General features: G+C 31.5%; 1 protein-coding gene across 1 annotated transcript; it reads left to right on the top strand.

Annotated features, from left to right (window-relative positions):
* Nucleotides 1–487: 487 nt before the first annotated feature.
* LOC124368134 (putative gustatory receptor 2a) lies at nt 488–9,421 on the top strand. The gene is made up of 6 exons (XM_046825409.1): nt 488–605; nt 5,422–5,850; nt 6,079–6,353; nt 6,786–6,854; nt 7,296–7,385; nt 9,362–9,421. The coding sequence occupies exons 1-6, from the start codon at nt 488–490 to the stop codon at nt 9,419–9,421; spliced, it is 1,041 nt and encodes a 346-aa protein (XP_046681365.1).
* Nucleotides 9,422–10,783: the final 1,362 nt, after the last annotated feature.

Raw genomic sequence — 10,783 nt, 5'->3', positions numbered from 1 at the left:
ATTTTCAAAATGGTTTCAAGATGCTTTACTTCCAAACCTAACGAGGCCCTCGCTCATTGTAATGGACAATGCAAAGTACCACTCACAATTAGTTGACAAACCACCTAACAGCAGTTCTATAAAGGATGAAATAATAGAGTGGTTAAATAATTATGACATACAGTATGAAAAGGCAATGTTAAAAGCCGAATTGTTAGAACTTATTCAAAGAAACGAACCTCAGACAAAATATGAAGTCGACGAAATTGCGAAGAAACATGGTCACTGAGTACTTCGTCTGCCACCATACCACTGTCACTTCAATCCTATAGAATTAATCTGGGCTCAAGTAAAGGAATATGTTGCAAGAAGCAACAGGAAATTTAACGTAACTGAAATATTACAGTTTACGAAAGAGGGGTTGGAACGTGTAACAGAGTCTGATTGGAAGAAGGTAGTAGACCACACGAAGAATATAATCCTAGATGCTTGGAAAAATTAAGGGTTGATGGAAGACTCCGTTGAGCAGATGTTAATAAACATCGGCAATGACAGCTTCAGTGAAGAGGATTCGGACAGTGAGAGCAGCGACAATGAAGAGCAAGGACGCGGCAGTAACGTGAGTGGTATTTTCGGACTTCGATGAACTGTAAAAAGCTGTATTGATTGATAGTTTGTAATGATTGGTAAATATTACACCTTACATGTTACTAATAAAATTTGTTAAATGCATTTTAATGGCACTACTTATTTCCTGGTTAAACTGTGCAGCAAAGTCAGTTGGCTTTTTGTATATGTACTGTTTAGTATTTAATTTACTCAGAAATAAAAGAAATTTCCAAAGAGGTTTTAACCGATTATAAAATGGGCGCTATTGAAAAATATATAAAAAAATTATACGACTTAAATAAAAATAATCGATTCACTAAATCTTACACTTTGTAAATAAATCCACGTTTTCTATATATAAAATTCATTTCCAAAATTGAATAATAAGAAAATTAAAAACATCCTTCATCACAAATCTGTGGTTTAAAGTTAGTTAAATTTAGTAATAAATTAAAAATATAACAAGTTTCGAAATATTTTTACAGATGTTTTTAAGTAATTATATTACATTAAGTTGATCGATAAAAGTCACACTGAAGGAAATTTCATATCATAGTCGGATTGACGCCCTAGTCGCAAATTTTGCATTTTGGTCACCCTAGCAATTTAAGTTTAGACTCAACAATTAACAATTATTATCCTATTACGGTTTTAACAGGATACCTTTTATTGGTTAAAAATACTATCTTAAACGAGCTTTATCAGGTTCAAACTACAGTATCTTTATTTGTTTTAAGTTGATTTTTGACCGCGGCACAGTGGTCATTTCAATGGATTTGCTAAGACTGATAAGACTGAGTAAATAATTATAACTTAGCAGATTTGGATTTACTTAACGAATATAATTTTAGTTCTTTTCACTATACTCCTTTGTGTTTTGAAGGTAACTAATAATAACAGTAAAATGTACCATATTAAAATTATTATTATTAGGCCTATGTATATATTTTCAATAATACACTCGTGGTTTCAGTAAAAATCCTTTACAAGATTTTGATTTCTGACTCAATTACTTATAAAATAACAATTCTCAAAACAACGAACGCTATTAACTTATCGCTTCGATAAATGTGTCCACATGTTTCCGCTGTGAACCACCCCTACCTAGAAGCGGATGATGTGAACGCTGTGGATGATCGAGTCAGACAGAACAACTTGGCAACACTGTAGCCGACCGGTCCAGAAGAGCCCCTAACCTCGGTCATCGCTGCCGGGTATTAATACCCTTCTGTCTTTAATTCAACTTTAATGATTCTCAAGAAGTTATTGAGGCTCGTGAAGAGAGATAAATCTCACAGCTCATTTATATTATTCCTGTTTTCGTTTAAATCGATTTCTATGGAGAGGTTAAAAAGTCTCCATTTTAACATAAGCATATTATACTTGGTAAAAATTTTTATTTTGTATCCGTATAATTTTAATATTCAATAGTAACTAAAAATGCATCAAGACTGATTTAATAATAATTGACTTACCATTACAGAATAATATTACTCTAGTGGCTAAAGACTGTAAAACTAAGGGAGTTTTTTCTGTTCTCAAAGTTACCCTCTGACATATCGATCCGCCTTTCAATACTATGACATTTGCAGTAATGTAGAGGCAAACCTTGACAACCATATGGTCACTCAGCCATAAATGACACATCAATTTTTGTGATATTCCGTGTAGTTTCAACCAGAGGGTTAAACCAGCCATTAATGACCTTTCCTTTTGAGGTTAAAAAAGGAAAACGTACTGTACATGTTTTATAAATAACTCATAATTTTATAAATAACTAAACTGCTATACGATCGAAATATGAAATACATCTAAAACATGCGTATATAATAAAAACGATAATCCTGAAAAATTAGCCATTAATCAAACGTACATTTTCAAGTATCTGAATTCTATAATTCCGTTTTTATAATGAGTGTTTAGTTCACATTAAGTGCACGTTTTAGATTTTGTGTTCATAACGTGTGTCACAATGTTATGTGTTTTATAGTTTTTAAATATTCCCTTCTCTTGCAATCTTGTAGACATTCCTATCTAATGCAGGAAATAAAAATAGTAAGAATATTTACAGATAGAATTGATATATCCAATCCTTTGATTAAACAGTGTTATGTAATTTTTTTAGTTTATTTAGTACCGTATTTATTTAGTATTATTTTAGTACCGTAATAATGTGTAGAAAGTAAACATTAAATTTAAAATGGTTCCAAAAATAAGTTCAAATTTATTAAAAACACAGAATAATTTTTTAACTCACACAACATGGGTAGTTGAGTTAATTGTTTGAATGGTATTTAAGACAGTAAAGCCAGCTGGAAGACGACGGAAATGTAGTTCCTTGTTTGAGTTATCAACAAACAGCATATACAGTCTCACTGTAGGAGAGGAACTCTAAGATGCGAACAGAACTTGAAATGTTAGAGTTAAGATCTACTCACTGCAGCTAGCACACATTGTGTAGAAACCAGCATCGATAACTCCAATCATACTTTAACATTTTACTTACATTTTCAGCAAATGTCAATGGTAATTGCCGCTCTGGTAACATTGATCATCATAAAACCCTAGCGTTACATCGTTACCGATCCGTAAGTATTAACGTATCTACCCATATAATGCATAATAACTTATAAATAACCAATTGTTTTCCCAAAATTTAATTGGCCACCATCTTGAAACCTTAGGACATATCAAAATATAAAGAGTAAAAGCATGAAATAATATTAAGTAGTAGTATTATATGTATAAATATTATTCCCATAATTATTGAATAAAGAAAAGTACTTGCTTCACCGAGACTTGAATCCGGATCTCTCACTTGCCTGGTGAGCGTGCGAACACCACAATGATCTTAAATTTTACGATCTATTATTGTCTATGTTATCGTTTCTCTTAAATTTTTTAAATAACTAAACTTCTATACGATCGAAATATTAAATACATCTAAAACATGTGTATATAATTAAAACGATAATTCAGAAAAATTTGCCATTAATCAAACGTACATTTTCAAGTATCTGAATTCTATAGTTCCGTTTTTATAATGAGTGTTTAGTTCACATTAAGTGCACGTTTTAGATTTTGTGTTCATAACGTGTGTCACAATGTTATGTGTTTGATAGTTTGTACCTATATTGTAGTTTAAGGATATCACATTGCAGATCTCGAAACGTAGTGTGACTGATTGTATTGTATCAGTCAATTACGACAAATATACAGAAAATCCTTTTTACTCTTTTTATTCTTTACGTACTCTAAAAATTTATTCTACAGTTTCTCTCTATAAGGTCCTTAACGGTCTTTTATATTATATAAGTATAATTTATAATTTTACAGTCTTTTCATCGATGTAACAAACCACTATTTAGTTATATATATATACGAGTATTTATACGAGTATTTACGTGGTTTTCGTAATAATGTATACACATTTTACAACGATCCTGTAATTTTTTTTCTTTCTGCTTAGAAATGTGCGGTTTGAAAATAAGAAATAATATAAATATTTTATTTAAGGCTTTTTAAATTGTATAGCTTTTGACAGTTTCTGTTTATTTTTTCTTGGGTTTGGAATTATTGATATAAATATTTACTTTTTTTACAATTCATGTCAATAATAGGCTATTATTTTATTTGGAATGATGTTCAATTTCCTGTTTGTTTTGATATAGATAATAACAATGAATTAGTTGTGCATCAGGAAAGATACATTTTACGAGATTTTCTATTGTATACTTCTATAAATACTGTTTTATACAATAAGCAATATAGTGAATGAGGAGTTCTTCTTATTAGAAAAAAATTATTGCTCTAAATCATTCACATTCTCTAATAATGTTAAATTTAATTTACAAGGATTTTTTAAATTCAATATCCCATTGTGAGATGTTATTGCAAACTATTAATATTTAAACAAATAAACTTATCATCAACCTAAATACTTAAAGTGACGCTGACAATTTGGATGTCGAAAGGTCTTGTGAAACAAATTTAAAAATATTGGAGTATATTGTGTTTATTTTACAGCATTAAACCGCACTTATATATATATATATATATATATATATATATATATATATATATATATATAATTTTATAAATTTCATTTTTATTACAAAATATAAGTATGGGCCGTGTGAACATCAAACTATTTTAATATATCATATTATTAAGTAGTTTGAAAGGACAGTTTTCAATGGAATTTTAGATGTCAATAGGCCTTGTAGTGTGTGTTACTTTTACAGCAATAAAAGCACTTTGATTAAAATATATTGATTTTCGATATTTAATTTATTAATTTACATATTTCAATTATTTTAAATAATGTATTTGACTTAAAGCAATCTTCTTTTGTAAACATCCAAATGTGCATTACTTTGTTGAATACATAATTGAATTCCACTAACAATAATCAAATAAATGTGATGTAAGTGGTGCTTAACAATAGAGGTCAAACCAATAAATTCATTTTCATCAATCCTTCATACAATCTATTTGAATAAATCAAATCTATTGAAGCATTCAAAATTCTCTGGTATTCCCTAGTGCGTACAATTCGCTGAAGTAAATTTTTAAAATTTGTTTATTACACCATGAAGTATATTCCAAGCTATATCATTTGGGGTTGGCGTGCGTTTGGATGTCTGCCACTGAAAATTACTTCGGGGCGTAAAGCTCACAAGGAACTGACATTTTCTAAAGCTGGCTACATATGGAGTTTAGTATTCGTCATACTGCAAGGAGGTCTTTCTTTTACCACTCAATACGTGACTTACACGAAGGAAAGATCCGGTGTTGAAAAAAATAGATCCATGAAATTCACAATGGTTCTAGACTTGGTGGCTCTGCAAATTATTGCAGCTTCCACATTCTTCAGCGGCACGTGGAAGAACTCGAAAATAGTGGACGTCTTTGGCACACTGGATCGAATCTACCGAGATATTCAGTGCAAGAACCGACAGGTTAAGACTCAAATAAAGGTTACAGTAGTCTCCATCGTCATAACTTTACTGTTTATAATCAAATTCGGACAAATCATGATGGACGATGCACAAGTTCTCTCGGTGATGAAGCATGCAACCTTCCTATTGCTGGAGTGTACGCATCTTACCTTTCTCTTCCACTTCACCCATGTAACTCAAAGTATTACAATGGGTTTCAAGATGGTTACTGACAAGATGAGACATCAGATTATCTGCAACATAATTGAACACACGGTGACTGAGCGTAGCCTGGCTGATGTTGCCATCTTTCATACAACACGTGAGTGAATTAGTTAGCAAATAGTATTATCACTGAAAGTAAAAATAGAAGAAAGGTAGGTATTAACATAAAAGGATCTGTAGTAAACGTAGAAAGCACGTTACCTTTTTGGTATTTTTCTCCACGTAGGAGATTACTACATGTGTATTTATACTGAAGATTACTTCAATACGGAAACTTCAAAAAATGTATTTGTATGTTTTTTCATTATTTTATCTGTGATTTTAGGCACTACGGTATCTAAGATCAAGAAAATGAAGTCTCTGATGAACACCTACTGGATGCTGTGTGACGCCGTACACCAGGCTAATGACTTCTACTGCGATCAGCTGATGGCCGTTATGTTCTCCTTATTTGTCCACGTCACTATCAAGTCCTACTTCTTCTTCTTGCACGTCAGATCTAGCGAAGTGTTCGCCTTGACTATAGATGCAGTCTGGGTAATGGTTCACATCTGCTATGGGATTCTGGTTGTGAACTCAAGCACTGAAGTCACTAACTCGGTCAGTCCTCTATTACAAAAGTAATAATTAATTTTTTATTTACGTAGTATGTACGTATTCGTTACCACATATCACATTAATTCCCTGTTTTAATACTTGGTAGAGAGATTATACTCATTAGTAAAACATGTCTAGTTTATAAACCCAATACTGTTATAACCACGCTATCTGTAATTACAGTAAGTTAATCAATATGCAAATAAAGTGAATAATTTTTTATTAAAGCAACTTAACTATTGTCCTTTTAATTCAGTACAAACATCCAAAACTCGATTGTACCCTGTAAGCATAAATGTAAAGAAATAGCATTTGTTTGCATAAAGAAAGTGTTTTAAAAACTAAATGTAAAGCCTATATTTTAGTGAAAGTGTATTACTAGATACAAAATTATTATAAATATATTGTGAGTTTTAAATAATTGGTATTTTTCAGGCTGAGGAAACATCTTTGATGATTTGCAAGTTGATAAGCAAGGATATGAATCAGAGCTTTAGGAACGAGGTAATGGAAAAAAAACGTTTTATTATTATCACATGTGAGATTTAGTTAGTGAGAAGCCGATACACATTAAGCTGTTTTAAAACTAATGCAAGTTTTATAAATCGAGTTATCATGTATAAGAATGACACATACATGACATAATACGTGTATTAATGGTAAACTCTAGGGTTGTGCTCATAAACTTAAATAAAATAACGTTTTTCTGTTTGAGCGTTCAATACTATGTCTTTTACTAGATAATGACGAAAAATGTACTATCAGTAACATTAAATTTTGACATCTGCAATTTGAGGTGAACAAATAACCTAACACATAACTAAAATCTATGTAATTAAACTAATCATACAACAACTAAGAGTGAATGACGTAATTGATTTATGATTATAAAATTAACATTTAAGGTGTTACTTATTAAATTACAAGGCTTGTGATGTGTTCCAGCTGAAAGGGTTCCTGCGGCAATCGCCTCACCACAACGCAAGATTCTCTGCTCGTGGCTTTTTCAAGATCCACAACGAAACATTAATATCAGTAAGACTTTATTATACGTAAATTACTTACTGTTTTATTGCGTTTCTATATAATTTCATTTATACTTTCTGCTTACCCTTTCATTAAACTGCAAACATTTTCTTTCAGAACGCTTTTAGGTACACACTTCTGTAATATTGGTTTTGTGCGCACATCATAACCCCCTTAACCCTGACCTTAATATAAATGCCTGTTCACATAGTTTTTAGTATTTTTCGTATTTCTTATATATATATTATATATATATATATATATATATATATATATATATATTATATGTATATTAAAAGTAATGGTCACAATATAAAGTAAAATTTTAAGCATAAAAATTGAATAAAATTTTAAAATTTGTTAATTATATTGTAAACATTTAATAACTACCTATTCTGTATCGTACTTGTTTCATAACATAAAAATGATATATTAAAGGTATAATATTGTAATTATATGAGTTAACGTAATCGTCGCTTAAGGTGTTTCGTATTAAACTATATAACATGTTATAAATTTATGTTATTTTATGTAAAATACGATGAAAATTCAATAAATAACATTACAATGGTAATTCTTTGTTTTAATAATGTATTAAATTAAGAGTGATCGTGTTGATTATAATTTCGAAGTATAAACTATTTTATAATGCCATTCAGAATAACCGTTACCACAAATTGATTCCATCCCATACCCAATTTCTATAACTGTTAGGAGTTTGTTTTAATAAATATTTTTTGGAATATGTTGGTAATTCTGATTTACCAAATTTAATTTTCCATGGTATAAGTGGCTTATCCCTCTAATTTTGATTGAACCTAAAACATGCTTTTAAATGTCACCCTTCAAAACTTTCAGGAGCTTCAAGGTAGGAGTACAAGCTCAGTCAATGAAATCATATGTATCTGTAGATCTCTCTGTGATCAGTAATGTGTAGAATGAATAGCTCTCAACCAATATCACCCCTTATTACACCATGCATAGAAACTCTAAAACTCCAACTGAGACATTATCCCGTATACTCGTCTAAACTTCCTTCTCTGGGCTTAGTGTTATTAATTGTTGTTTCGAAATCAGTTAGAATCCCCGGATATTCCACAGGGCTTTCAAATGTAATATTTTAAATAAGTATTTAACTTCAGCATTCAAACTATGACCATTTTCAATCAGCTCCAGAAATTTAATTGCATTAAAGGCAATATTAGAAAACCTTTCGTTGATTGCGAGGCATCTCACATAATAACTTTTTTATTTTATTTTATGCTTGGTGAATAATATCTGCGTCCCATTATATATCTCTCATATGGTAATATGTTCACATAGTATTAGAAGCCTGTCATTGCCTTTAGTGTTACAAGGGCAATTGCGCTTTCATATATATTCAGAATGTGTAATGTTGTGGGTAGGGATTGCATTCTGTCAACATCTCATGACGAGGGATAACTTGCCGTATCTTATGTCACGTTAGACGAGGAGAAGGCCAGCTTTGTTCATGCCCCTCTGTCAAAGCAAGCAGTATACAGCAGAAGACATTCATGTCCTTGCCTAAATCATCGTTCCAAATTTATATTTTTACTCATTCCATCACTCTGCGAAATAACCTAGATCCATCGGTCATTCCATTTACCATAATATCTAAGATTGTGGTAAATGGTTTGTCGCTTTTTATATCCTTTGGTTGTTTATGTAGAGGATAAAAAATATAGATTTGTTGTACACAGTGTACCTTCTTATAAAAGGCACTCAAAAGCAAGAGGTGAACTCTAGGGACACAACACTTTATAACAAATGTTAATAATTTATTTATCTGGTCATATTTATGACCAATTATTGGTGCAATTTCTTTTATCAAAAATGCGTTCTAAAGGTAGCGCTGTATTGTCCTACTCCGATGTTTATCTCTTTCTAGCGGATGCGCCAGTTATCTAATCAGCTAGGTTAACTTGCTGTGACAAATATTTTGACAGTGTGTTCTGTTTGTGCAGATGGCTGGAGCAGCGACGACTAACCTGGTGGTACTGATCCAGTTCCAGGCCGAGAAATAATCTACATGAACTAGAGAACATTTGTTTCGGAAGTAAATATCCAATCCGAATCGTTTATATGAATTGTACTTTAGTCAATCATTTAAAATTAATATATATATCACAAAATATTACATTTAAAAATCCAACAGATCTATTATATTAGCACACTGAACTATCAAAATCTAAATCTTATCTTGATATTGATACTTTGATATTTTAATTGAACCGTTTATTTCAGAAACCCGTCAAGTGCAGTTTTTAGGATTTTCGGTAAACGAAGAAAAACTTTTTATCTCGCCTAATATCATAGATATATGCTTCACATTTTTTTAAATAATACTTCATACCTTTCTAAAACAAATACAGTTTTTTAGTAAAGTTTTAAATTTTGTAATAACATTTTTTAAAAAATTATAAAATTTTTTCACTTGACGGGTTTCTGCAATAAAGTTTTGTTTTTTATTTAAAAAGGGGTTTTTTAGGTCAGAATGGTAATAGAAAGAAGATAAATCACATCAATCAACTACATTTATTTACTTAGTGTAAAGTACATGTATTTAATCTAATCGTCATACTCTCTATCTACGTTGCATTCAGCTTCTGATGTAGGCCACTGTACGATACTGTTGTAAAAGGCTTCGTACCCAGATGTGTACTTTCTCAGTTTAACAATGTCATTGATTTTTTTTATGTTAATGGGTACCTTTCCAAATGGATATGCTTGCTCCGTTGGGAGTTCGGGAACAGTGTTGTACTTCTTGAAGGTAAATGTTGAGGAGGTAAAGCCATCAATGAACTCCTTGACCACAACCTTTCCTCGTTCCGCCTTGTTTGTAGTTGAATTCTTTGTATGTAGACACCTTAAAAGGTATTTTTTTCATTTCTTGGAACACCTCTTCCACTTGTTTCGTCAGAGCTAACAGTCTTTTTGTAATGTTTTGGCCACCAACTGCTAAAAGAAAAGATCATGTCACTTCTTACTTGGATAACATCAAAACGGCCAGTTTTGCTTGCTTTAAGGATCATCTCAGCATATTGGTCGGGCGTGTATACTCGGTCAGCTCTAACGCACAAACCCGTTTTTATGTTACCAAAGTCCCCGATCACAGGCTAAAAATGAGTGGCCTCTCACAGGAAAATAGTGTGAAATCGTCTCAACCAGTCCCTGATCACACAGGTTCATTAAAAACCGCACCACACAGTGGTTTTTATTTTGACCTGAGGGCCATCGCTAAAAAGGACAATATTTTTCTTTCCAAGTGGAAATACTTCCATTTGAAGGTAGTGTAGTAACATTGAACACACCTCATCAGGCGACTTATTAGCCTCCCCCTCATGGTACATATACATTTTTGCTCTATTTGTTTTCATGTCGTGAAC

This window comes from Homalodisca vitripennis, chromosome 8, assembly GCF_021130785.1.
Source record: "Homalodisca vitripennis isolate AUS2020 chromosome 8, UT_GWSS_2.1, whole genome shotgun sequence".
In the NCBI taxonomy this organism is placed as follows: domain Eukaryota; kingdom Metazoa; phylum Arthropoda; class Insecta; order Hemiptera; family Cicadellidae; genus Homalodisca; species Homalodisca vitripennis.
This window is presented reverse-complemented; position numbering and strand designations above follow the sequence as displayed.